General features: G+C 53.2%; 8 protein-coding genes across 8 annotated transcripts; 4 read left to right on the top strand and 4 right to left on the bottom strand.

Moving 5' to 3' along the window:
* Positions 1-368: 368 nt before the first annotated feature.
* J4E78_010000 (uncharacterized protein) lies at positions 369-4,486 on the top strand (the record flags this gene model as incomplete). Its single annotated transcript, XM_049370583.1, is given in 3 exon segments — positions 369-376; positions 391-3,902; positions 3,954-4,486. 3 exon segments carry the CDS (start codon positions 369-371, stop codon positions 4,484-4,486), a joined length of 4,053 nt encoding a protein of 1,350 aa, XP_049217754.1.
* Positions 4,487-5,332: 846 nt separating this feature from the next.
* On the bottom strand, positions 5,333-6,037 carry J4E78_010001 (uncharacterized protein; the record flags this gene model as incomplete). Its single annotated transcript, XM_049370584.1, has 1 exon — positions 5,333-6,037. One exon carries the CDS (start codon positions 6,035-6,037, stop codon positions 5,333-5,335), a length of 705 nt encoding a protein of 234 aa, XP_049217755.1.
* Positions 6,038-6,477: 440 nt separating this feature from the next.
* On the bottom strand, positions 6,478-8,751 carry J4E78_010002 (uncharacterized protein; the record flags this gene model as incomplete). Its single annotated transcript, XM_049370585.1, has 3 exons — positions 6,478-7,924; positions 7,972-8,329; positions 8,382-8,751. 3 exons carry the CDS (start codon positions 8,749-8,751, stop codon positions 6,478-6,480), a joined length of 2,175 nt encoding a protein of 724 aa, XP_049217756.1.
* Positions 8,752-11,171: 2,420 nt separating this feature from the next.
* Positions 11,172-14,546, top strand: J4E78_010003 (uncharacterized protein; the record flags this gene model as incomplete). The annotated part of the gene is made up of 5 exons (XM_049370586.1): positions 11,172-11,189; positions 11,407-12,822; positions 12,873-13,140; positions 13,188-13,675; positions 13,830-14,546. The coding sequence occupies 5 exons, from the start codon at positions 11,172-11,174 to the stop codon at positions 14,544-14,546; spliced, it is 2,907 nt and encodes a 968-aa protein (XP_049217757.1).
* Positions 14,547-16,832: 2,286 nt separating this feature from the next.
* Positions 16,833-18,290, top strand: J4E78_010004 (uncharacterized protein; the record flags this gene model as incomplete). Its single annotated transcript, XM_049370587.1, has 1 exon — positions 16,833-18,290. One exon carries the CDS (start codon positions 16,833-16,835, stop codon positions 18,288-18,290), a length of 1,458 nt encoding a protein of 485 aa, XP_049217758.1.
* A 517-nt stretch (positions 18,291-18,807) lies between these two features.
* J4E78_010005 (uncharacterized protein) lies at positions 18,808-19,130 on the bottom strand (the record flags this gene model as incomplete). The annotated part of the gene is made up of 2 exons (XM_049370588.1): positions 18,808-18,945; positions 19,026-19,130. The coding sequence occupies 2 exons, from the start codon at positions 19,128-19,130 to the stop codon at positions 18,808-18,810; spliced, it is 243 nt and encodes an 80-aa protein (XP_049217759.1).
* Positions 19,131-19,859: 729 nt separating this feature from the next.
* On the bottom strand, positions 19,860-21,227 carry J4E78_010006 (uncharacterized protein; the record flags this gene model as incomplete). The annotated part of the gene is made up of 7 exons (XM_049370589.1): positions 19,860-20,511; positions 20,573-20,629; positions 20,682-20,768; positions 20,820-20,849; positions 20,906-20,916; positions 20,982-21,004; positions 21,176-21,227. The coding sequence occupies 7 exons, from the start codon at positions 21,225-21,227 to the stop codon at positions 19,860-19,862; spliced, it is 912 nt and encodes a 303-aa protein (XP_049217760.1).
* A 620-nt stretch (positions 21,228-21,847) lies between these two features.
* J4E78_010007 (uncharacterized protein) lies at positions 21,848-27,228 on the top strand (the record flags this gene model as incomplete). Its single annotated transcript, XM_049370590.1, has 5 exons — positions 21,848-21,895; positions 21,954-23,585; positions 23,639-23,734; positions 23,786-24,542; positions 24,587-27,228. The coding sequence occupies 5 exons, from the start codon at positions 21,848-21,850 to the stop codon at positions 27,226-27,228; spliced, it is 5,175 nt and encodes a 1,724-aa protein (XP_049217761.1).
* Positions 27,229-27,959: the final 731 nt, after the last annotated feature.

Raw genomic sequence — 27,959 nt, forward strand, 5'->3', positions numbered from 1 at the left:
CTCGAGGATGTGGATGAGGGAAGGATGGCGCTAGGCGTGCTAGTGCGGAGCTTGTGGCGACTGGAGGCTGTATGGCAGTTCCAAGATTGCTGCTGTCTTGGATGGCAAAGAGGTGGGAGGCTAAGAGGTGAGAGGCTAGGGAGTTTGCGAGCCGGGTGGAAGGCGCGGAAGCTACCTGTGAACCAGCGGAAGGAGCTACCAGGCAGCAGGTGTATTAGGTAGTACAATGAATGGCAGCAACTGTGCAGTGTTCTTCCTCATCTCACCACCTGTCTGTGCTGCACCGCCACAACATCCCGCGAACCTGTTTCGGCGCTGATCCTTACCCACAACGGCAAAGGCGGCCGTCGTCGTCAACATGAGCGGGCATGGCAGCGTGCGTTTTTCGAGAGCCGCTCCCCACAACGTCCTGCTGAACAACATGGCCATGGCGGACGCGACCAAGCCCGTCGTAGTCAATGCGCCCGAACGCCCGGGCTTGACGAGCAGCGCCTCGGGGTCGTCTGGCGACTCGATGGACGAGACGACGTCGCCCGGCGAGCCCACGACGACCACCACCAGCCGCGACCAAGTGGCGCCTCTGCGCGAGCCCCAGTACTCGTGGAACAGCAACGCCAGCTCCTCGCGCTCTCGCGGGCCTGCCATCATGACGGACCTGCCGCCGCAGACGCCCAACGGGGGCAGCGCGCCCACGTCGACCACCAGAGCCGCCCGCCCAACACCTGGCCGCACCATCAGCAGCGCATACGCACCCGCCCGCCGCCCGCAGCAGTTCTCGCTGAACTCATCCGCCCACCGCCCGCGCAACAACTCGGCCACGCGCAGCCGCCGCAACCCCAACGCCGAGTACCGCGCCCAGGAAAAGGCCTACGTCCAGCGCATCCGCCAGGAGGACCAGCAGGACGACTTCTTCGACCCGGCCCTGCGCACGCCCAGCCTGGGCTACAGCACCGACTCCGAGACGGACGACGAGTCGCCCTCGACCGCCGAGTATGTCGAGAACGACCCCTACGACCAGGAGACGCTGCTCTACTATGGCAACGACGACATGCAGCCCTCGATCGAGGAGCTCAAGATCCCCGCCAACCGCGAGCGCCTCGAGTGGCACAGCATGCTCGCCAGCGTCCTCACGGGTGATGTCGTCAAGCAGGAGAAGAAGCGCCTCATCGGTAGCACCGAGCAGCAGGGCGACAGCACCATGAAGGCCGAGATCTGGATGGGCATCCGCGCCAAGGTCTGCGGCCGCTCGCTGCAGGCCCAGCGGCGTATCGTCGACGACACCCGCAGCAAGATCCGCGCCAACCTCGAGAGCATCATCTCGTTCGAAGTCGGCGGCGAGGCTGAGGCGGGCCAGACAGCCGCCCAGCAGGTCGAGGACATTGTCAAGAAGATCGAAAAGGTCGAGAGCGTCTACCCCACGCGCCAGGCCCTCGAGGCTGCCTATCCCCGCGCCGCCTCGCAGCCCTACAAGGACGCCTGCGACGCCGTCATCGCCTGGCACAACACCATCGCCCTCATCAACACCGAAATGTCCATCCTTAAGAAATGGGTCGGCAACGAGGAGCTCGACTTCACCAAGCCCCGCCCGCGCTCGTCCCAGGACCACCATCTCACCGACGACTCTTCGTTTATTGACCGGATACTCAAGGAGGATGGCCTCAAGTCCCTGCAGGGCGACACCAACCTGCTGGCCCCGCTCGAGAAGGTCATCCAGAAGGCCAAGGCCACCCTCATCGCCAACGCCGAAGGCTTTGCTGAGAGGCATCTTCCGCCCTACATCGAAGAGCTGCTGACTCTCATCAACTTCCCCTCGCGTCTCCTCCAGGAGATCATCCGCGTCCGCCTCTCGTACGCCAAGAAGATCAAGGACCCGTCACAACAGGGCGTCATGATGGCCGAGCAGATGATTGCGCAGTTCCAGATCCTGCTTGCCATGGCTGGCCAGGTCAAGGAGAGCTACATGGTCATCTCCCGGCCGGAGCCTGGCTGGGATCTGCCTCCGTGCATTGAGGAGAACTTCGACACGGTCGTGCTAGACGCGCTGAAGTTCTACTTCAAGATGCTGAACTGGAAGTTGGCCGCCAACAAGAACACGTTCAAGGAGGCCGAAATCCTCGAACAGGAGTGGGATTTTTGCAACAAACTTGGCCGACAACTCCAGGGCGGCGACGTCGAGACTGCGGAACAGTTCAGTGTGCTTACATCCAAGTCGCTCACCCGTCTCAGCGCTCACTTTGAGCGAGAGCTGCAGCGTCGGCCAGACGAGCTCACCGGTTCTGAGATGGAGAAGCGGTACAAGCAGATACTAGACTCTGTTCGTGTCCGACAGCGTAAGCTGTTCCGTTTCTCCAGGATTCTCACACAGCGCTTCGAGAACTGCACCGAATTCAACATCAACAACATCGACCTGGACGAGGAGCAGCTCCAGGAACTGTACGAAGCTCTCGTCGCCACTGGCCATTTCCTCGTCGAGACCACTGGGGGAAACAACACTGGCATATACATCGTTGCATCACCGACGGCACTCGACCGACCGAACGATATACAGTCGCTTCTCACAACCTGCTACCACGCGGAAGAAGCTCCCGAGGATCCCTCCAACCCATACGTCTTGATCATCCGACCAGAACAGCCGCTGTACTGGCCCGGCAAGAAAATGTCAGCCAACATTATCGAGCCCCATCTCGACCTCAAGCCTGGTCGGTTGAGGCTCGTCGCGGATGGCTCGCAACAACGCCTTGCAAACGCGAATCTATCATTCCTTTCGTCGATAGGCATGGAGCTCACCACCCTTATCGATCAGCGCGCCAATCTTCCCCGTGTCAACGCAGAACTGCAGAAGATCAAGAAGACGGCATACAAGCTGTCCAACACCATCATGGACAGTGTCGAGATTGTCCGTAGGCAAACAGTTGGTCTTGACTGCCAGGATCTCATCCAGACTTGTTTCGCTTTCGCGACAGAATTCGGTCAACGTTCCGTCCTCTACATGGACTACAACCGGAGGGCAATGAACAACATCAAGCTAACCAGGCTGGCACTTGACTGGGTCAGTTTCATCTGCGACGACTGCATTGCTTCGGACCGAAAGACATTCCGATGGGCTGTGGTTGCTCTAGAGTTTGCCATGATGATGACCCGCGGTCAGAACATTCTTTCCATCAGCGACGAGGAATACTCACAGCTGCGACTGAAGGTAGCCGGCTGCATGTCTGTCCTTATCTCCCACTTCGACATCATGGGCGCGAGGTCGACCATCGCAGCTCAGGCCGAGCGACAGCGCCTCAACGCTATTGCTGGGAAGAGCCTGCTCGATCCGAAGAACGCAAAGGATGACGATGAGTCCATTGAGATGACTCAACAACAGTGGATGCAGAGGCTCGAAGAGATTGACACGTTCCGCAAAGACAAGGAAGCCGAACGCCAGGCTCTTGGTAGGGTGCTGGAAGACTCTAATGAAGCCGATCGAGCCCTGACCTACCTGTCTTCGTCTGCGACAAACGTCACACTCCGTTGGCAACAAGGCCAGTTCGTCGGCGGAGGTACATTCGGATCCGTCTACGCAGCTATGAACCTCGACTCCAACCACCTCATGGCCGTCAAAGAAATTCGTCTCCAAGATCCACAGCTCATTCCTACGATCGTCGCTCAGATCAGAGACGAGATGGGTGTTCTTCAAGTGCTCGATCATCCCAACATTGTGTCTTACTACGGTATCGAACCACATCGCGACAAGGTGTACATTTTCATGGAATACTGCTCTGGTGGTTCGCTTGCCGGACTGCTTGAACATGGACGTATCGAAGACGAGACCGTCATAATGGTTTACGCGCTTCAGATGTTGGAGGGTCTCGCCTACCTACACGACGCCGGTGTTGTGCATCGCGACATCAAGCCCGAGAGTAAGTTTGCTTCTGATCCTATCATTATTCACCCTTGCTAACCAAACCCAGACATTCTGCTCGACCACAACGGAGTCATCAAATTTGTCGACTTCGGCGCCGCCAAACTTATCGCTCGCCAAGGTCGAACCCTCGCCGCAGAACACAACGCTACACGCCAGGGCCGCCAACGCTCAATGACCGGAACACCGATGTACATGTCTCCTGAAGTCATTCGAGGTGGAAGCACAGGTCGCCACGGCGCTGTCGATATATGGTCACTGGGCTGCGTAATTCTGGAGATGGCTACGGGTCGCCGCCCTTGGGCTTCCATGGACAACGAATGGGCCATCATGTACCACATTGCCCAAGGTGACCCACCGCAACTACCATCCAAGGAGCAACTCAGCGACACTGGTATCGACTTCCTCAAGAAATGTTTCGACCGCGACCCGAACAAGCGAGCCAGTGCGGTCGAGCTGCTCCAGCACGAATGGATCATGACGCTCCGCGCCCAGCTCAGCCTGGAACCAGCGACGCCCAGTGATAGCAACTCTAGCAGCGGAACACCACAAAGTAGTAGGCAAAACTCCACCTACAACTAATCCTTGACGCCCTCATCAGCATGTTTCGTCATGAATCTTGATGATGTTGGCTGATGGTGCATAGTGGCTCGCCGCCTTTCCATACACAGGGCCAGTCTCGATTCTGGTCAAAGCCTTCTACCCTCTCCAGATGCCGTCTCAGCAGGTTCCGGTGTTAGTCCCTTCACTATACCACCTGGCTCCTCGTTTACTGGAGCTTCACCTTTCCGACAATTCAACTTCTCTGAGCCATAAGGAGTGCTTACCTACACTTCATCTTGCACCCCGAAATTTTGGTGACACGAAGACTGCAAACATTGTTATTTCCGCTTCTGCCTGTACTCCTTCACTTCCCGCTAGCGTCTCTTGGGAAGTATGGATAGGGCGTTTCCATGGGTTCATCTCCCACTTTTGTTTCTTTTGTCAGGCGCGTCTCCTTACGTATGACCGCTGTCGGTTGCGCATTCTGTTGTAGGTGTTTCTGCATTAGCGAGGGCGTTTCTCCGTATCATTATGGGTATGGGGCTTTGTTTTTGGTTATCGTCCTTATACATGGTGCTTGCCTGGGTGGTTCGGGCGAGCAACACTTTCTCTTATTGTTTAATCGTCGAGATGATGAAGGCGATGCGGTATATACTAAGCAACGATTGCCCTGCGTGGCTTATACATCCTTTGAACACATATACATGCATGCCGCCATCCTTCCAAAGTGATGTTTCTTAGCTTTATGACACCGTACTGCATGTAATTTGGGTAGTACATGCTCGTCACAGCCGTGATCAATACGTATGTGTACCGTAAGCCTGGTACGTATGTACAAATGAAGAACACGTTCCACACTCGCCCTCCTTGCCATTCTCTTTCCCTCTAAACCATCCACTCCCTCAATACCTCATCCTCCACATCCCTAACCAAAACATGCACATGTTCCAAACTCCTCACACTCTGCAAATCCGTCGTATTCTTGAACCAAATAACCTTACTCCCCTCTCCCTTCTCGCCCGCCTTATCCCTAAACTCTCTCTTCACGAACTCCTCCACCATCGCCCTCCCCTCCTCACTCAACGCCCCCTTCCCATCCACCGGCAACCGCTGCTTCAACCACACAACAACATGCCTGACACCAGGCACAAACGCATACGTCCAGTCATTCCTCAGAATCTTGTAATCCGCTGGATCCGCAAAAGGCGTGCTGTTGACTACATCGAATCGCAACGCCCCACTCTCATCTTCAGCTGGTTCCCAGAGAAGGCGCTGGTCGAGCAGATATGTCATTACGCTGCCGTATTTCTGCTTTACGTGTGCGGTCCATGCGAGATATGCTTTTAGGGCGCTGGGCCAGCGCTTCAGCTCTTCGAGGTGGTTGGTGGAGATGAGGGTGTGCAGGTTGGACCAGGAGTGTGGTGTGAAGTCTGAGTCGGAGAGGGAGAGCTGCTGCCAATCTATGGCTGTGAGGGCGAATGGGGGGTTGTCGCGGGGAAAAGGTAGGGCGGTTGGGTCGGGGTTGGATTTCCATTGAGCTTGGAAGATGGAGGGGAGAGAGGATTCGTCAACAGTGAAGTTGCGTGACATCTTGTTTATGGGTTGTGTTTGGAAATATGTACGGCTGGTATACGTGGTATGCGGAGGAGAGGTGAGAGAATATGAAAGTTGGGTAGCCGCGATGATGATACTGGAGGGGTGGCCAAGTTGATTTTGAGGAGAGATAGTTAGTAAACGAGACAGAGTGGTCCGGAAGGTAGATTTGTTGATCATCTAGGGTATCGGTCGTGGTATCCATGGATCAAATACCGGTGAAGTCCGGGTTGGTAGGTGGGTGTGCCTGCATCTTTCGGCGGAAGCAATTCCCGATTTGGACTGCTAAGACACATAGCAACACCTGGGCATGTAGTATACAGCGATGCTGATGAGACGTAATGAGGGATGCAGCAAGGTACTCGGAAGACAGAATATGCATGAAGAAGGCCTTACATGGGTATCATCATACATGTTTGAATCAAATATAGGCTACTCTACAACTTTTCAAGCAGAATCTTCGCTCCAGCGTTTCCTCTAGGAGCCGCGTTCGACTTGTCGCCCTTCTTTTGCTTCTTGCCCTTGGCCTCCCCGTTTTGCGCGCCTGGAGGGTTGGCAGCCGCCTCTAGCGCCTTCTTCTCCTTCTTCAGCGCTTTCAGTACTTCGTCTTTCTTGGCAAAGCCTTCAGCTTCGGTCATAGACACCACCACGAAAGAGCCCTGACCAGTCGCCCAGCTAATCAGGTTAGACTTGATCTGAGGCCAGAGTAAGTCTGCAAAGCCGAGAGCAGGCTCTACGGGAACGACCTTCTTGGTGGTAGGGTCGAACTTGCCACCTTGTACCAGCATCTTCAGCATGTTCTTGCCGTGACTGGTAGCCTTGTTGTCACCGGCGGAAGCAGGCAAGGCAGAGTCCAAGATCGATTGTGAAAGACGGGCGACCTCCGTCAAAGCTTCCTTGCGCTTCGCCGGTTCGACCTCTGGTGCTCCAACGAGAACCTCGCCCATGAACTGTAGGCCGAATGTGAAAGAGGCAAAGTCGGCAGCGCGGGCAGTCACAGCCGTCAGCAGTTGCGGCTCGATGCTCTTTGCGATTTCCGAGAGACGGATGTTTGGGTCCTTCTTTGATGTAGTCTGGCGAATGGCATACAACTCGCTCAACCGGTCGCGCGTGTTGTCATCCAATAACCATTTGGCATCTGCGGCGAATGGGTATAGTAAGACTGTGCGTGCGCGAGCATCATTGACCAGGTTCAACACCTTCTCGGGGAGGGCGTCATTGCTGGGTAGAAGCTCGCTGAAGATGGACTTGGAAGAAAGCTTGGTGTCATCCGTGACTGCCATAGCAGCAAGAAGGACGTGATGGGCGTGTTGGTCGAAAGCCATTGTCTCCATTGTGTCCTTGTACGGCCGCAGGAAGAGCTTGCGGTCCTTGGCTGTGCCGTATGCGAAGCAAAGCGACACCAATCGCGACCCTGATTTTGTGAACGCGAGGTTCTTCATGAGATCGACGTTGTCGGCTTCTTCGCCCTCCTTGGTTGTTGGGTCCGGCTTGAGGTGTTCGAGGAAATCGTTCGCTTGTTCGGTGCCGGGCTCGCATACGAGGAAGTATTGCAACATGGCGTCGTGCAGCATGGTGAAGCCAGTGAGCTTCTTCTGAATGAGCGAGTTGATCTGGCTCTCAAGGTAGCCCATAATAGGCTTCCTCTTCTCCGGGGATTCTTTCAAGATGGCCGATAGCTCTGCGCTATCGGTGCCTTCGGCAGAAAGACCCTTGATGGAGAACTCAGGACCATACCATTCCCGCAGAAGACGGTTCTTCTGCTCGGGAGTGGCTACGGCTCGGTATATATCGTCTACGATCCATGCGGCTTCGGGGTGGTTGATCATGCGCTTGACGTGGCTGTAGAACTCGGTGATGACGAGGTCGCGAATTTCAGGGTCGCTGCGATCGGTTAGACATGTTATGCCGTGCGTGGACATTGTACTCACCCCTTCTCCACCAACTTGGCGATCAAGAACTTGGAGTACTTGCCCTCAGCGAGGACCTTGAACTCGCCCTTCAGCTCTCTCGCAATCATTCGCCTCTGCTCCATTGTCGAGTATTTGATGGCTGTTTGAATGACACGCACAGAGTCGTGCTTGAAGACGAAGTCCTTGACTCTGCCAGTTATGATCTCGAACAACTCCTTAACGAGTCCCTTCCTCTCTTCCTTGTCAACATGCGACTTCAGCCTGAGCTTCTCCCACAGCTTCTTGGAGCGTTCGATAATATCGGCGTTTGGCTTCGCGGCCTTTCGTTCTCTGGCAAGGGCCTTTTGTTTTGCGTGCGCTTCTTTCGAATTGTTTACTAGAGGGACGGTTAGGTAAGTGATTGAGTAGGCTAGATGGCTATGTCTTACCATTCAATCCCGCCAACTTGGACTCTACGCCCTCGCCCTCAGGCTTATCCGAAGATTCGTTGCCGTCTTTGCGCTTTTGTGTCTTGCCGTTGGACTTTGCGGGTTGTTCGTCGCTGCTGTCGGCGTCGCTCATGTCGACATCGGCACCGTCGGCCGCCGAGAAGCCGTAGAAGCCATTGTCCTTCTCGCTCGTATCCGACTCTTCAAAGTCGTCGGAGCTCTCTTCCTTGGTCTTCTTCGCCTTCTTGACCGGCTTAACGTCGCGCTTCTTCTCGCTCTTGGTGGTAGGCTTGTCGACCTTGACCTTTTTGCTCTTGTCCTTGGCGTCGGGCGCACTTGCGCCGGTCGATTTGCGTTTGATACCGGCCATTTTGGGAAAGTCGTTGTCGTGTCGCAGTCTTCAAGCTCGAAGTCGCAAAAGTTCGCGACTTCCCGAACTTTTTCTGACAAGCGGGCCGGGGTTCTCTTCTAGCGTAGCCTAATCGAGACTAGTACATCGGCGAGCCATGTGCTCCACACGCGCGGTTCACCAACTCTCCGAACGTCGATATCAGAATCCTACACTTGAAGCTTGATGTTAGTCGAGACAAGGTGCTATGCTCACCCTTGTGATAGACCGCCATATTCGCAGTCGCCTGGCTTCTACAAGTTTGAGCCGAGCCATTAGTAAAGAACAATTACCTAGGTATCCGGGCCTCCAGACAAACGACTGAAGGATTGGTAACTCAATTGAAGCCACAATGGCTATTATTGAAGTGCTGGTTTGAGGTTTCGGCATATCCGCAGGCTTCGTCCTCTTCTTTCTGTCGACCACTTCTGTGCCTTTGCTTCTCACCACACCCGGGCACCTACAAACTCTTGAGCTGTTGTGCACCTTCAGTCTTACTTGCTTATGAGAAGATGATGGCGGGAACTACGAGGACAATGGGGACTTCTGATAGTCGAGCAGTGATCTATAGTACGCGCCCGTACATACATAATGGCTGCCCTGTGCTTAGACCTAGGTCTTGTACAAAGGAAGACACGTTAGATGCTGTATTGTAGATAAGACAGTTGTTATAGCTCTGGTATAATCTTGTTGATACGCAATAATTGAAGCAGGTTTGGACGCTTGCATTACTTGGGATCTTGCCTGTGTCGACGAGTATTGTGCAGAATTACCTTGAGCGAGCTATTAGGTTTTGAACGTAAATAATACATTATACAGACAAAGAACGTCTCTTGAACAAGGCTTTGAAAGGATTTGTGTTATGTGCGACACGTTACAGCAAAAAACAAGGGGTTGACTAAAGGATGCCCCAAAGTGACCCAAAACAGCGAAAAAAAATATCCTGGAGTATCTGACAATGCCAGACGAATGCTGAACAGAGTGGGACTCGAACCCACGCCACTTTCGTGACCAGGATGTCTTAGAAATTGCTCTCTTAGACTTAACGTTAAGAAACCTTAACCTGGCGCCATAACCAGCTCTGTATGGGATGTTAGAATGGATGCGTTGAAGATGGAGGTGTTTAGACTAACCGGCCATCTGTCCTTCTCTAGGAATTGATGGAGACCCGAGCAGATCGTGCGTTTATATTCCCAGCTCTTTGTTGGTTGTGGGAAAATTCACTTGAGCGATGCGGGGCAGTTGGGTAATATGGACCACACCAACGCTGACCTTGGACAAAATGCAGCCTAACCACAAAGGAAGAACACCAAAGCAGTCAAGATCGGCGTTGCTACCAAGTCACATCGTTCCGGGAAGAAAACAAACAAAGCATTGATACTCTGAGGTATATATGGGCGTACCCCCGTAAGACCAGAAATTGATTAAACTCTGAGGCAATTTGAATCCCAGGCTGTTTAAATCTGAAATCTGTTGGATCGTTCTCTGGATACTGTTTGTCGCTTTGCGACATTGACAGGCCGATGCATGCTTCCAGAAAGGCTTCTCACAACCTGCGGAACAGTGGCAAGCCATACCCCAACTCTATTGAAACGCACACTACATTTCACACTCCAAAATTCAAGAAGAAGGGCGAGTACGATTTCACTGTTACACCTCACACAAGGAACAACCCGGGCACTGGACAGGTGCCCTGCTGTCTACATCGGTGCAAGGCACGAAAGTCAACCAACCCCCAAAACAACGTAGACATTTAGATCTGTTTTCTTGAACAGCCGCTCAATATCACCTTAGATCGAGTGGCTGCAAGTAGTGCCGCTGGCCAGTTGGCAAAGCAGGATGTTTTCGGGGCTTCTGTGAAATCTTGGCTTATGCATGTGCGCAAATGCGCATCTGCGCACCGTAATCGACGGTAAGAATTTCCTTCCCAATGCAGTATTTTCGGCATCGGTCCGTCATCTCTCGGCCACATCTTACAATAAGCCCTTGAATCAATACGTTCGCTGTAATATTTTAGTGTGGTGCATGGGCGGGACGGCCATCGCATCTTCCCCCCGCGATACGCGTACTGCCTGCACATGTCAGCACGGATGCAGCAGCCACATTGCTGCGCCTCGCGTGACTTCACCGCCCAGCTCCACCACCAGCCTCCCCTGCACCGACCCAGCTAGCATGAGCTCCGTGAAGCATACATCCCCGCATTGAGATGGGCGCGCGCAAATGCAGCCATCGCTTGCGGTAGACCGCCATGACGTATTGGCCCATCTCGTCGCCCTCCGTCTTCGCGGCCACTAAACGTACGGATCCCGGGCGCACGAACACCTCGCACGATGGCGTCGAACACAAGCAATCGGACGGAGCGCATGGAGGGTCGGACCCCCAATCCCAGAATCAATCTGAACATGAGGCTTCTGCCGACAGTAAGAGTGGGGTAGAAGAGAAGAATGGCGCGCTCTCGCCACAGAAAGGCGCGTCGGTTCAATCAGTAGAGGACGATATACATGGCACCATCATCGCGATCAGGGTGACGAGGAGCGGTCACATGTTTGCAACCCTCACCAGAACCACCCTCACAATCTGGCAGACAAAGGCATGTCCAATTGCTAAGCTGGCGCTTCATGTGCTAATTCGTCACAGCCCACGGTAGTTCTAGCCTCTGTGCTTCGTTCAGAGCAATCCGTTAAAATATACGGCCCTAATACAGACGTCCTACTCCGCCCCGACTCGCAGATCTTCGTCGTCCAAACCGCACTCGGCTTCCTCATCACGTATTCGCTCGCAACAGATCATTCATCCCGCATATACCAGGCCCAATTCACCAACACACACGGAGGTCACGCGAGGAAAAGCAGTGCAATCACAGGCTTCAAGATCCAGCGCCAGCATGATGTCAATGCAGGACCTGGAGAGGGCAATGGCCTGAAAGAGCTCAGTCTGCGGTTCCGGATGGTGATACGGGTGGATGCTGGGATAATTCGGGCTCTGGCTCTCGATGATGAGTTGGTTGTTGCCACGGAGAAGCCGGCAGCCGTGCAATGTATTCGTTGGGCGCCGGACAGCACTGGAAGCCAGACCAGCACCGAGCTTCTGACCAAGATGACATGGTTAGGGAGCAACGCATCAATGCGAGAAATGGTCCATGATCGACCCATGAACCTGTCGTGTTGGATCACAGGTAACGGTCGAGCCTATGCTGTTCAAAAGGCGGCTAAACGAGATGCCGCTGTCTCTAGTATCTTCCGTGGCTACGGTTTCCACACACCCAAGACTGATGCCGATTATGGTGTCAAAGCTGCTATCAATGCGAGATTCTCTTTGCTTGCTGTTGGCTGCACCAATGGCGAGATCCATGTATACACGGCACGCGACTATACCGGCAACATTCCTCTATCGCACAAACTACGACCGAACGTCACTTCGCCCGGCAAGTTGACTGTATTGACATACTCGCCAGACGGGTACTGTCTGTTCGCTGGCTATGAACACGGCTGGGCCATGTGGAGTGTATACGGAAAGCCTGGGGCCACCAGCTTCACTGCAGAAAGGACGCTTTCCAAGACTAACAACGAAGGGTGGCTTCTCAGTGTCAAAGAGGCTTTCTGGATTGGAGGTGGCGCGGAGCTCTTGATGTTGGGCGATAACGATAATCGTCTCTTTGTTTTGGAGATGGCTCGCAGTGCAGTCACTGGCTGCTTCTCTTCAGCAAATGTGTCACGATCTTTGATGCAGACCAGTACCGGATTCATGATTTACCGCGGTTACGATCTGCCAGATCTAACGACAATCTCCGCCGACGTCTCACTCTGGCACCATGTTCAAATTCCATCGGCTTACCTTGTCGACCAATGGCCGATTAGAAGTGCAGTCATTTCGAATGACGGTCGATATGTGGCAATAGCAGGCAAGAGAGGGCTCGCCCACTACTCCGTTAACAGCGGACGGTGGAAAATGTTCGATGATCCTTTTATAGAAAACGAGTTCACTGTCCGAGGAGGTATGTGCTGGTTCCAGCATGTTTTGATTGCGGCTGTCGAATGCCGCGAGTCTCACGAAGTAGGTACATCAAGGCGCATGGTTCGATTCAAACTGATTCATTTGTCAAGGTCCGGGTATATTCGCGCGAGGCAGCTCTTGACAACAGCCATGTCATGCATTCGCAGAAGCTACCTGCGCCCATTGTACTAATAGCACCCTCCGGCGAAGACTCACTCCTGGTCTACACGTACGAGAACATCTTATACCACTACGTAATCAGTGTGTCCGACGCAAGTGTAAAATTGGTGCAAGTGGGTCAAATCGCCCTGCATGGCATCATTCGGGCTCCTACACGAGTGCGAGCGCTTAGCTGGATATTACCGGAAGATCAAATACGTACGTCCTTTGAATCCTACGGCACTGTAACTGCTGACACGTCTTAGATAACGGTGATCCAACACAGGACGTGGCGGTCGCAACTATCCTGTTCCTCGTAGATGGTAAACTTGTGCTCCTGCAGCCAACGACTACCGAGAGTGGCGAACTCAAATACGAGATGCGCATCATCGCGCAGAACGTGGAGACGTACGCTCTTATGCGCGATCACCCTGCGTTCGCATTGGACCGACATGCCGATTCGTTGCCGGCGAGCCCCTCTATGGAACTGACCATGGAGGGTGTACACGGCCACGATTTACGTGACTCGTTGTGGTTCTTCGATGGGAACGACATGCGAGTTTGGATAGACATGCAAGACGTCCTTGCTTCCGCGTCACCAGAGATCGGCAGGGAACTACCCACGCCTGTTCAAATCCCCGTCGACTTCTATCCTCTTTCGGCACTGATTAACAAAGCAATCATATTCGGTGTGGAGTCAGAGTTGATTCAACGCAGGGATACGAGCTTCGCGTTCTTGCGTTTCGGAACCAGGGTAAGTCTCTGCGCTCTGCTCCCGCGTCATTGGCGGTACACTGATCTCATGCTGACACACATGCTAGACACACCTCTTTCTCCCCGCATTGCTGCGGTGTCACCTGGCGCAGTTCAATCACCCTGCAGCCTTGCATCTTAGCCACCATTACCAGCATTTGCTATATTTCCCCCATGCTTTGGAGATCTTACTGCATGAAGTCTTGGACGAAGAAGTGGATACGCAGCCACCACCCGAACAGGCGCTATTACCGAGCGTGCTATCATTCCTGAGCTCCTTTCCCCGATATCTCGACATTGTTGTGCAATGTACCCGCAAAACTGAGGTCCGTTCATGGCGGACATTATTCTCGAATCTGCCTCCACCGGAAGAACTATTCGAAGAATCGCTACAGAAAGGGAACCTGAAGACTGCAGGTGGTTATCTCCTAGTTCTTCACACTTTCGAAGAACTGCGACCAACAGGCGATCAAGTCGTGCGCTTACTTCAACGCGCCAAAGACGAACAGGATTGGGAGCTATGCAAAGAACTCGCGCGCTTTCTCATGGCTCTTGATGAATCTGGCGCAACACTCCGAAGTACGTTGGAGCTTGTTGAGCTGAAGACACCATCAGCGGAACCAGTCCATGGCCAGTCGCACTTTACGTTCGAAACCGCACGGCTAAATGTACCGCTGCGGGGACGAAACAATGGGCTCAGGGCATTGAACGGCACAGGCAGTGATTTTGGGGCCGATGGTACTGGTATGATGGCGCGAGAGAGTGGTGACATTAGCCCCGGTGGGAGCGACGTAAGTGCTGGTAGCGATACACGTCCGTCACAAGCACCCGGTGATTATTTCGGCCTCGGGCTGAACAACATGCGTCAGTAGTAGTAATAACCAGATTATCCCATGGATTGTATCATTGATGCAGCTATGTACATCTTTGCAAGCGGTCCGTGTATTCAAACCCACGATACTCACAACGATGATGTATGGCGTCGCATCACGAGACTCGCTGTAATGGTTCGGCCGACGTCGCTACCTAGGTACCGCTGAACACACATTGACCACCACTCGAACAATTAAACAGCCACCTGGTGATGTTAGGCGATCTGGGTACTCGGGGTGCCGTGTGCTATCGATGGTCCCAAAATATGGGTCTGGCTTTGCTCTCTCCAATGAGCAGCAATGCAGGGTCGTATCGACCCCACAGGGCTGCTTATCCAACCTCACGGCAGGAAGAGGAGTATACCTCGCGATTGGTGAGCTCGACCAGTCTGCCCTCTTCTACCGCGTCTTGTACGGGATCCCGAGGCACGGCGCACCCACGTAGCTGGTCAACTGGTAAGCGAACGTTTAGATTGCGGTCGTATCTGTGTGCTCCGTCTAACGTAGTATCGCCTGATGTCTCGTGTCGTGTGTAGCGGAGAGGTACGTAGCTGAGCCAAGGGTTCCATGGGACGAAATGGCTTGGTAAAGACATCTACGTCCGCCGCTCGACCAAACTTTGTGTCTAGATAAGATAGCAGGGTTGGCATGCGCTCTGGGGATGCGGTGGCATCAACCGGGCGGTGAGACGCGCTGGGCCTCTACAGCGTCTCCAGGGCTTGGAGGTCAGCTTTCGCACGTGCGAAGCAACGTCCAATGAAGGGCCTGGTCTCCTCACGAGGCAATCGATGTGGGTGAAGTCCCTCACAGAGATTGTAGAAGGACTGAGAGGATACAGCCTCGTGATTCTGCTCACAGTGGCAACGCGCGCATTGCACCAAGCCCATTCCATCCAACATGGCAAACTGCTCCAAAGTTTTGACGGATCCCCGAAAGCCCTACTTACTCGTGCTGCGTCTAAGACGGGTCCCGCGCTAAAGCGAGCACCAGTGCAATGGGTCGGCGTTCAGGCAACCAACTATGCCTCCTCCCCGGCGCGCAGGCCTCTCGTTCACTCGTCGCAACAAGCATTAAGGACTCAGCCACGACTGCCTTCACCGTATACTCATCCCAGCACCAGCACGTTGCTGCGCATACTCAACACACGCTTTATGACGCACAATTGCCTGCTTTCCGCTTCATCTGTTGCACAAAGCTTTGTATGGCTGGAATTGCGCCCTTTCTGGAAATATTCACGGGCGGCAAGGCACACTGTCACCAGCCGCGTATATATACTTCTGGCCCCATTGCTTTCAGCCTTACCCGATACCGATCGATCCTTCGTCTTCTGTTGCTCAGATTCCATCTAAATCGTTAACATCTGCCATAGGAATGACACTACATTCCGATCACCGAATCGAACATCATCGCGCTTGCCAATTATCCTTGAGTACTATCGGGCTAGTCGACAACAATGACTGCCCCTCCAGCCGCACGACCGCTCTTCTCCGCCCATCACATGCCATTTGTCTATCCTTCACCACCCTCGACGATCGCATCGGACTCAAGCTTCTATGGAAATGTCATGTCGCCTCCGCAGCAACTCAATGGTGAGCGTGCCTTTTCGTATCATTGAACGGACTTGATGCGCGTACCACATGCGGAAGGCGCTCTCGCTACGGCCGAGGTCCACTGCTTGCGCATGCTGCACCTTCACGGTGTGTAACACGATCACCAACATCAGCAGAACCCCTGATCGCCATCCCCAGCTCACTCAGTGGTGCCAATCGCTAATATCCAGTAGAATTCATGCCGCCTCGGAAGTCGAGCTCTTCGCCAACGGCGAAGTCACCTGACAATGCGAGCCTTCGATGGATAACCGCCACCAAACCCAGCGATTTCAAATCAAAGGCCACCATGCAAACCGTACGCCAAACCGCGATGGGTAGCTATCTAAAAGCTACAAAGAATCAGGTCAGCGACAAAACTAGGGCCAATAGCGAAGCCTCGGATCATTCGCGATCGAGCTTAGGTTCCCAAAGCACCACAAAACCACGAACAATCAAAACGCCGAGAGTCAAAGAGAAGAAGAGTGATGATAAGATACATCGGTTGTCGCAGTCTACGAGCAGCAGCCAGGAGGCTCCCCATCATGATGCTCAGGTAGCACGGATTACGCCTCACCAATCGACCCTCACCCAGACACCCATTGTTATTCCAATTAGAAGTGGCCATCGGTATCCATTCGACCTAAAACCAGTACCAGATCTGAGATGTCTTGGGAATGGGCTAGACCCGTTCGGAACTATGTTTCAATCGAGGAACACTCGCGTGAACGTCGAGAGGCTGAAGATTGAATGCTCCAAATACTTCGGCACGGAGGGTCTGGGTAGGTACTGGATCCCCGAATGCCTGAGCTATGCACACACCTTCCTCAGCACCCTCTACATGGCTTCCGCATACGATGATGTCGTTCACAATCGAGAAATAGAGAGTTTGGAAACCGCGGCACTGCGCCAAGATGTCATACATTTCGTAGGTGGTCACCTCACCGACGTGGAGCAGAGTGTGGCGGATCACAATATCATCGCCGTCAGCCAACTCATACTGGGGGACGTCATAAGCCGCGCCGATTTAGGTCTACGCTACCACCAGATGGGCATTGCCAAAATGATCGAGCAGCGCGGTGGACTTCAAACCTTGGGTGTCAACGGCCAGCTAGCATCTGCAGTCTCGTGGGCAAACCTCGCGACCGCGGCTTTGCAGGAAGCCTCTCCCACTCGGATGTATGTTGACTACTGCGAGATGCGGGCGTTAAAGACATATCCTTTGATCGCTACGATACCGGAATCGCCGCTATACCATCCACACGGCAAATTCATGACGATCGAGAGGTCGGCAAACTGTAATGCGAATGCGCAAAAACTCCTGGAAGACGTTCGCACGATGATGGAGGACCTGCTTGACACCAATAGCTCGAGGCGTGCAGGCAGCTCTAACAAATCGCGCAGTGCCTACGACCGCATCATTCGATTTCGGTCTGTACAGCCCTCCCGCAAAACATCCATACTGAAAACGAAAGACTGGAAGTATGAGGCAATTCGCCTCGCTGCGATCGTCCAGGCTCAGGCTATGTTCGATCAAGTGCCCCTGTCGGAGGCGCTCGACCGTGTGCAGTTACCTGAAATACAACCGTTTTTGTATAGCTCATCGATGGCCTCACACTCTAACGGCTCTTTTTCCTCGACTCTGGACCCCCAAGATGTCAGTCCAGCTACCGACCTTTCCGAAAGCCCCATGTTTGGTTCATACAGCGAAGGCTTTCCTTCCAACCACCGGTTTTCGAATTCATCCACCTCATCACGACCCTTGCTTTCGTCATTGCAGTCAAGCTCATCGGACGTTCCCCTTCAACAAGAAGTGTTGATGCGTGAAGTCAGCGGAGATACCATCCTCCAACAACTACGAGACGCCCTCGAGAACTCCAACCTTTCAGACTGTTGGTCCGATATGGCCGGAGTGCTACTGTGGATTGGCTTGGTCATGGGAGCCGCGAGCAACAACAGCAAAGACAAGATCGTGCGAAGATACTTCTCTGCAACAACAATGCGGGCATGCATCATGCTGTGCTTTGAGCATCCTGAAGCAATTCATTCCACGATGCTCAGAATGACTGATCTTATTGCAGCCTTAGGCAGAAAGTCCAACGAGGGTCAAATGATAAGGAACGACAGCTTCGTGTCGAGGAAGCGATCGAAAAATTGAAGAACTACCGTATGCACAACTCAAAGGAAACGACGTTGCGACAAGCTTTCTCCACAGTGGCAATGTCTTTCGGCGTCTCCGAATGCTCCACCTCGAATCGGTATCCGTGCTCATATAGGGCTGTAGGGCTTAAGTCTAAGGCTGACAAGGCGCAGCCTTACTCTTCTACTATCTCGAAAACATTCGTGGGTATCTAGGCGTGACATCTACTTTCTTCGTACGGATGTATATACTTTCACATTTACTGTACGATATCATTGTAAGGCGTTTTCGGAGTTCTGTTGTTTACTTCAGTCGAGAGATGGCGGCGAATATCTCTTTCAGATACACTCTCATTAACTATCACTTATCATTCATCACTTTGGGCACACTGATTGCTTATGCTTATGGAGCTTGATGATTTATAATGTGCCCACTAACAAGACCTGAGGTCTGGCTCTCAAAGGTTCACGCCTTCATGCCTTCTTTCGTCATAGGTGTGCCCTCACACCCAGTGACCGTGCCATAAGACAACCGCTTAACCCTTGGTAACCTTGTTGATAGTACCATCCTTGTCGAGGTGAACGTTCAGCCTCTCGGGCTGGAAGTCCATGGTCTTCATGTCGCCTTCGTTGAGAACGCGGTGTTGCTGGGGGAGGTCGGTCTTTGCGAAAGTCTGAGAGTGTCGTTGAGTTAGCCTTGAGACTCAGGCGAAGGCTAAGATAAGGATATAGGTAATAGGAAGAGGCAACTCACCATCTCATCATGCTGATCTCCAAGCTTCTTGCCCATGAGCTTGCTCATCCAGTCATCGTTGGAGTTTCCATCCTTGGACTGCAGACCGGGGACTACGAGAGGCATGTTGTGCGGTGGTGTTCGGGTGGTATAGAGTCTGTGTGGATGTATGTGTTTGCTTGTGCGGAGTTTGGAGAGTGGTCTTATCGTGGAGGTTGTTGCAGTGTTTGGATAGTTTTGTGGTCGGAAAGTGGGGTAGAGGGGATGCAGTACTTATGCAAGTAGACCCTGGCTGGCACTTGCGTGAACTAACTTGTTTGTTTGGGCTTTAGGGGTCACCAGGCAGCAAGATGGGCTGTGGTGAGTGCTTGGAGGGGAGGGTGACGTCACCCGTGTCTAGCCGCGTAAGTGGGGTTGTTTGGGGTTGATAGAACGCGGGACTGGCATGTGTTAGACTGCGCTGGTTTCGGGATGCGATTTTCTACTTGTCGGAAATACTGGAAGCCTTTGGAAAAGCTGTTAGAGCATTCGCGCACGTAGAATCAGGCCGAACTTGATGTTAGTGGAAACCTTCTACTGGCAGGTCCGATTGTATGAAAAGTGCTGATCTTCTGCGTTGCAATAATGAAAGGTAACGATAACATCTAGCGGACAGTAGAGCATTACTCTCAAAGCAAGAAAAAGGCCAGCACGAGTTCGTGTTGTTATAACATGGTTTGAAGAATGTGATTTGACCCTGCCTTGCTTTGTAGCAAGCGGATACAGGATACGTAATCTACATTGCAGGATTCCTTGGGGCCCTTGAACGGTCAAAGTAGTCCAAAGACTACACGTACTGACGAGTCTAGTCATCGCTTATTTGCCGTCGCGCATGTTGCGGAAGAAGTCCATGACACCGGTGAAGACGACCAGCAAGATACCGCCTCCAGGTCCCAATCTCAGGACCTTGGGTGTGAATCCCTTGTATAGTGCCGCGAAACCCTCCTCCTTCATGACCGTACCGAGAGCCGGCCATGCCCAGTTGTACTTGGGAATTGATCCTGCGACCTTGGGAGAGTTCTGAATACGCGACTTGACAACGTCCATGGGAGTGTTTAGGATAGTGCCGACCGTGCCACCGATAGCACCAGACATGAGGTCGTTGGTGATCTGGCTCTTCTTAGTGGTCGCTGCGGGCAGGAGAGCGCGGACCTGGAAGATGCAGCCAAAGTATCCAGCGTTCCATAGGATGTGCCTCCACATGGTCGACTCAAGACCCTGGTAAAGGGTGAGCGGTCCTTCCTGCTTGACAATCTTGGTCACGCAGTCCACCATGCCGTTGTACTTGTGGGCTTGCGCCCTGTCTTGTAACCGGATTTTGACGAGCTCGAAGGGTACGACGACGAAGGCTTCGGTGGCACCTGCGGTTGCGCCGGTGAGGATGGAGAGCGACTGGTTCATCTTGGCCTGGCCGAACAGGTTGCGGTAGAAGGAACCCCATGAGTCATTGGCTGCGAACTTGGTGGCCCTGTGTCGCGTGAGATGATTTCCTTCTTTGTTGGTATTAAGAAGCAGGGAAGTGCGCATACCTCTTGGGAGCTTCCATAAGGATAGGCGCGGTGATACCGCGGTACAATCGCGACGCACTGGCAGATGTCAACCCCTCTTGCTCATGGTCGCAGGAGCGTCATAGCGTACCCCTCATTCTTGATGATCTTCCTGAAGCAGTCCATCATGCCATTGTAGCCCTCGTCACCGACCACCTTGCCAGAGGTCTGAAGTTGTCTGTGTATGTTTAGAGGCGATACAGAGGTAGTGTCATATGCGGTCGCTTACATCCGGGTCTTGACGACATCCAGCGGGTACCTGGAGATAGTGTTAGTGTCTAAGCCTAGAAAGTGTCGATGGGAGAAGAGACATACATGATCAGAATCTATTACAAGAGCTGCATTAGCACAGTTGATCTCACGCGAGCTCCATAGCCAGTTGCGCACTCACTTCTGACACACCAGCCACGGCACCTGGACATTGTTAGTACTGATTGACATAGCTGAAGCTCAACTGGCACGCAGAAATGCCGTGTGCGATAATCGGAGAGAAGCGCGTATGGTTTCTTGCTTGGTGCGGAGCCGGATTTCTCTCGGGTAGCTGTCGCATCGGAGCTGAGCGGTGTTAAGAGAATTGGAACTTACCAGCCGCGAACTGGTAAACAAAAGGCAATGGCTTCGCATCGGCAGCAGACATGTTGGCGGTTTTGGTGGGAGGTAATGAGATGGCCGAGGGTGAGAGAAGAGAGATGGGCGCTGTTGGGTGAGCGATTCACGGTCGGCGCGCACAATCTGGGGAAAGAGTGCTAGAGCGTGGGATGAATGTCCAAACTCCGCTTAGGTGTGTTCCTAGCTTCCCGTCATCGGTTGACACCATTTCGATTGGCGCAAAAGCGACTATCTGACCCGTCCCTGCCTCTAGACATGTCTTGCTACTTTTGTGATACGCGGAGCTACCTGCGATACGCCAAGTCGTGTCAATTCCGTGACTGTATCAATCAGGATGTCCGAGGACTATGACGGAAGTTTGCACATGCCAGTCGGCCTACCCCGGGACCGACTACGATCCTCAATGTTTAACGTAGTTTCCAATCGAACAGCCTAAATTTTATCATGCACCCATAGATGCGACTCATGTGAAGAGTGGTTCAGGCCGGCGCAGGTCCCCGCACTCGGAGCTGTGTCGCACATCGGCTCGCAGCAGCCGGCCCGAGCGCGTATCGCCACGAGCTCTCGCCTCGCCCAACGTGATTGGCCACTCACGACGCGTATCTCGCGTTCGGTGCTTTGTCGACGCTGACGCTACCAACCATCTCCATGTCCACGCGACAGAGGTCCTTCTTTGACCAGAACCCGAAGCCAAAGGTACTTGGATAGCCCGCTGCCTTCACTGCCGGCGTCTACTCACCTCTCACCCTCGCAGCAGCAGTTCAAGGGCCAATGGAACCGCCCACGCAACTTCCCCCACCAAAACAGTAACCAGGCGGCGCCGCAGGCTCGGCAGGTAGTTACTGGCCCTCCCATCATGCCTTCGACCCAGACACGCACCAAGCTCAAAGCTTTCCAGTTCATCGAAGGCACGCCCACTGCCGAGTCCCTCCGCCAGCGCGAGGCTGAGAAGGAAAACCTGCCCACGGCGCGAGGCAAGACAGCCAAACCCATGGGCACACCAAAGGCGAACCGGGTCGCGAAAGATTTGGGAACCACCAACAAGACTCCGAAGCTGCCTACCATTCTCGACTGTCCGCCGCCATCAACTCCCGCCACCACGAGGCTGCCGCTTGCGGACCTAGTGGGCAACGTCGACGACTCCTCGAGACACGCGCCGCAGCCCGTCGCCTCGCCCGAAGAGACGCTGATATGGAGAGGCTCGCAAGCAGTGAACACGCCTTTGCCGCGGAAGAACAAGAAGCGCGCTAGGAGCTCGTCGCCTGTCGGACCGTCGCAAGACGAACACAGACTGGACGGCGCCAGGCAAGACATCACGACACCCCAGGCCGATCCTGCCATGGAGCTGTGGTCACGGTACACAAACAACAAGGGAACACCAAGCGCCAACAAGAGCGTGGCCTTCGCACATCTCATCAACGAATCGTCACCCAGGTCAATGGCTGCTGCTGGAAGTGTCAGTGGACTTCGGAGATGGGCAAGCTGTGGCGTAGAGTTCCCAGCATCGACCCGGAAGAAACGGAGAACCCACGGTGTCTTTCAGCCGGAGCAGGAAGCTACAGAGGACGTTTTCGCTGGCGCATCTAGTTCGGATGGGATTATGCTTGGACAACCCGCGAAACCCAACATCGCGAGCATGGTCCAGCGCATGAGGGAATGCGTGTCAAAGTCACAGCCGCGCATATCGTCACAGATGCCCTCAAGCTCGTCCCCATTGCCTGGGGCCGGCGATCGTCAGGACGAATCGTCAGGCTCTCCTCTTCAGCGTCGTGCACGCGACTATCTTGCAGAAACCTCCGAAACGATACGGCACGAGTCGGCACCTCTAGAAGATACCGTGGACATGGATGACGAGCTTGTTCAAGAAGACGATTACGTGCAAGCGGCACCGAAGCCACCGGCATCGCAGGGATCCTCAGATGATTTCGGAGACGACTTTGACGCGGACATGGTGGAAGCTTTGGATATATCGCCTCGACCTGTGCAACCTCCACCGCCCACGAAGTCCGCGCCACCGGCACGCTCCACGAGCTACGTTACCATACCCACCGAGCCCATCCATGCGCCCGCACAACACCATCATGCAGCACGGATACCACAACAAGGCAGTGATGACGATGAGTTTGGCATGGACGATGAGGATGACTTCGCTGCGGATCTGGAACATGTAGCATCGCTCTACGATACGCGATCTGTAGAGTCTCCAATAGCAGACCAGGCCCTGACCGCAGAGGCGGAAGGCGTAGGAGCTACAGCAAGTGCAGCGTCGGCACCCGTCATCAGCCTTCTGGACGACGAGGACGACGATGACGACTTTGGAGAGGACATCGATGCTGACGAGTTCGCTGCCGCCGAAGTTGCAGCCACCCAAGTTCCTGCCAATACTGTAAGTAGAGTGTGAACTTACCCCTGATCAAAGAAGCCTACTAAATCTCGAAGAGTCAACAGGACAATAGAGCAATCCAGCGCTACCTTATCAAGCGAGTGGACGAAGGTTCATATACCACGGATCGCGGCTACCAGATGCCCGAGAAGGTAATTCATGAATATAAGCGCCGTTTGGCTACCCACGCTGACACAGTGTAGGTTCTGCTAGTTGAGGAAGAAAAGACCAAGTTATTCAAAGCGATCACTTTACGACAAGCTTGGTTCGATACTCCATGCACTACGGGCTCGTTCGTGCATGTCATCGGTGACTTTACAAGTACTGGACAGTGTATCATTGATGATCACCACAACATGCTTATTCTTCATCCTGACCATCTCATCTCATCGACTGTTGTCGCTGACTCTTTTGGGTGTTTGCGCCGTGCGGTGCTGCAAGACCGCGTCAAGGCCACCAGCAAGGCCAACGCCCCAATGCTCTATGGCACACTGCTCCACGAGTTGTTCCAAGAAGCCATGAAAGCGAACGAATGGAGTTCTGTATTCTTATTGGACACCATCGAAACGCTCCTACCGAACCATCTCGAGACCATACTGGAGATCAACTCAACGTGCGAAGCCGTCAAGGAACATCTGAGCAGCAAGCTGCCAGAGCTACAAGCATGGGCTAAGGTGTTCGTTCGCGCAGAACCTCAAGCTGATGCCGTCGTTCGAGAGCGAAACGGACGTCAGTCGACCATGAGCATTAACAAACTACTTGATGTGGAAGAGCACGTCTGGTCTCCAATGTATGGATTGAAAGGCAACATCGATGCTACTGTGCAAGTGACAATGCGCGACGATCTCGGGGAACGCACATTGACAGTGCCTTTCGAAGTCAAGACTGGCAAGAACTCTTCGAACGCTGCACACGTTGCTCAGACCGCTTTGTACAACCTGTTGTTGTCGAATCGATATGGTACGTCCTCCAAGCCAGATTGAATTCCCCGCTAACTTTGCCAGACGTTGACATTGCTTACGGTATCTTGTATTACCTTGAGACGTCCGAAATTAGCCGTATTCCTGCGATTCGCAACGACATCATTCACATGATCATCAAGCGCAACGAGTTGGCTTGCTATGTTCGAGACCGCATCGAGTTGCCACCGATCCTGAAGGAAGACTTCAAGTGTCAAAAGTGTTACGCACAGGAGCCTTGCTTCCTGTATCATAATCTCGTTGAGGATGGAAAGGGCGAGTCGTTGAACCCGAAGGCGAAAGAAAGATATGACGAGCTGGTGAAGCCTCTCCAACCTTCTCATCAAGAGTTCATGAAGAAGTGGGACACGCTGTTGACCAAAGAAGAGACGGATATGATGAAATTTCGACGAGAGTTGTGGACCATGTTGAGCACCGAACGGGAAAGGCTCGGTCGTTGTTTCTCGAACGTCATCTTGGAGCCTGGATCTGCCCATGAAGACAAGAACGGCCAAAAGATCAACCGCTACAACTACACGTTCATCAAACAGCAGCCGGCTCCAGGGTTTTCCTTCACCGAGTCCCAGCTCATCATCGGAGAGCCTGTCGTAGTCTCGGATGAGCAAGGCCATTTCGCGTTGGCTAACGGATACGTCACCAACGTGAAAAAGCGTCGTATAACTGTGGCTGTTGACAGACGTTTGCACAATTCTCGAACCAAGCTACCGGGTTTCCATTCACAGAACAACCAAACCTTTGCCGGCATCATGGAGGTCACCAAGGAGGGGGAGACTGTGGAGGAGTTTCATTCTGATGAGGAGCCCGTACTATATCGTCTTGACAAGGACGAATTCAGCAATGGTATGGCTGCAGCACGCAACAATCTCATCCAGATCATGGATGACAGCGTTTACAAGGCCCACGACCTTCGCGCGCTAATTGTAGACGGTCGAGCTCCCGCATTCAAGCCCGTACCAGATGCGCTGTCATTGCCTCAGTCATCGCAACTGTCCATGAACTCTGATCAGCGCGCTGCCGTCGCAAAGGTCATGTCTGCCAAAGATTATGCCCTCGTGTTGGGTATGCCGGGAACCGGGAAGACAACCACAATCGCGCACATCATTCGTACGCTGGTAGCGAAGGGTAAGAGCGTCTTACTTACCTCGTACACCCATACTGCCGTCGACAATATCCTTCTCAAGATCCGAGATGACAAGATTGGCATACTACGCTTGGGCGCTGCGAAGAAGATTCATCCTGAAGTCAGAGAGTTCGCCACGCTTGCTGCGGAACCGAAAGACAGCCTCGAAGAGCTCGAGCGATCCTGGATGCAGCCGCCAGTCGTGGCTACGACGTGTCTTACTATCAATCATCCCTTGTTCAACCGCCGCGTCTTCGACTACTGCATCGTTGACGAGGCATCTCAAATCACCCTCCCTGTATGCTTGGGTCCCATTCGCATGGCCCAGAAGTTCATCTTGGTAGGCGATCACTACCAGCTGCCTCCCCTGGTTCAGAACAAAGAAGCCATGGAGGGTGGACTCGATGTATCACTGTTCAAGCTCCTTTGTGAGGCTCATCCCCAAGCAGTCGTCAGTCTGGAACATCAGTATCGAATGTGTGCTGACGTCATGCTACTGTCCAATACCTTCATCTATTCAGGACGGCTGAAGTGTGGTACGACTGCTGTCGCTTCTCGCAAGCTCACGCTCCCCAGGCCCGACGGTCTCACTGCTTACCACCATGGTCCGCATCAGTCAAGATCTATTGAGGTAGAGCCTTGCGTTGGCCCTAATACCGCATGCTGTTGGATATCTCGTTCTTTGTCGCCGGATCAACCAGTCGTGTTCGTCAACACCGATCTTATTTCGTCGACCCTAGAAGCACAATCTGGATCGCGCATCACCAACACCCTCGAGGCACGGCTTGTTACGCAGCTCACCGTGTCTCTCCTTAGCCTCGGTGTTCCCGCGGGAGAGATTGGCATCATAGCATTCTATCGCTCACAGCTCGCCCTGCTGCGACAAAGTCTGGCTTCTGCACACACCCAGACGCAGTCCTCCGAACTCGCTGCCCCCGTCATCAGCGGTCAAGGCTGTGCGGGTGTGGAGCTACATACAGCAGACAAGTTTCAAGGCCGCGACAAAGAAGTCGTTATCGTGTCTTGTGTACGGAGCAACGAGAACGGCACAGTCGGTGATCTTCTAAAAGATCGTAGGCGCGTCAATGTTGCGCTCACACGCGCGCGATCGAAACTTGTGATCGTCGGTAGTGAGAAGACCTTGTCAAGCAACGAGCTCTTGCGTGATATGGTCGCCCTCTGCCGAGAGAAAGACTGGGTACTTGATCTCCAACCCGATATGGTCGAATCGCATAGTTTCGACGAAAGCATCACACAAACAAGCAAGACACCTGTGAGACAGTCGACCTCTTCCTTGTTCGCCAACAAGATGGCGAAGAGCCCTAGCCTGACGCCCAGCCCGTCGAAGAAGCGCAAGGCACTTGGCGATCTCACAGCGAAACCTGGTAAGGTGAACGCCAGGAGTCCGAAGAGGAGAATTGGCAGTAAAAGCACGAGTGGAAGCCCTGAAGAGAAGAGGGTACCCGGAAAAGTCATCACAGCAGGAAAGAGGGGCGTGTTGGATGGCAGACCGATTTTGAGGGATATTTACAATGGCGCCATCTAAAGGCCAGGTATTTGCAAAGGGTTGACAGGGGCGTTCACGTTCAAGAGCCATCATGTTGAGTTGGGTTGGTGGCTTCTCCGATGTTGATTTGACAGGGTGTAGGATAACGAACGACGGACTTTATGTAGGATAGTAGCATTATTAGATATTAACGCAGGGCAGGAAAGCACGGATAGTGCGAAGGATGTGCATGCTATTAACGCAGCAACAAATTACGGTTTTGAGGCGTTAACTTTTAGTGTGCGTACACAAACATCCTAGGAGTCTATCTGTCTAGTTACAATTAAGTACCTTGTCTCTCGCGGCATCTTGCGTCTTAACATGTTAGATCCTGTCGCTATTGACTCGCGACAGCACTGTAGCTGGCGTACTATAAGCTCGCTAACTTGTGTTAACACTATGCGAGAGTGAGGGAGAAGTGTTCCGCTCTATCTGTACCTACTAACTCTACTAGAACGTAACGATTCGCGACCTAAACTACAAGGTTTAAGGTTTCTAGATGGCCTCGCAGAGCGCGACGCATTGCTACTCGCAATTAAACCTTCTATCTCTTGATAACTAAAATTGTATAAACAAGTAACGAGCTAAAGGTTAGATCTCTAGAAAGAACAGGATTATGTACTTATAATAGAATAGCAGCAAGGATCTCGAACTTTATTACTCGCAAATTTATGGCATTCGAGCAAAGTTTCACTCTATGCGACACCTGTTAGATGACACTTTATGTTGCG

Source organism: Alternaria triticimaculans (genome assembly GCF_023758025.1).
Source record: "Alternaria triticimaculans strain BMP 0046 chromosome Unknown scaffold_25, whole genome shotgun sequence".
Lineage (NCBI taxonomy): Eukaryota > Fungi > Ascomycota > Dothideomycetes > Pleosporales > Pleosporaceae > Alternaria > Alternaria triticimaculans.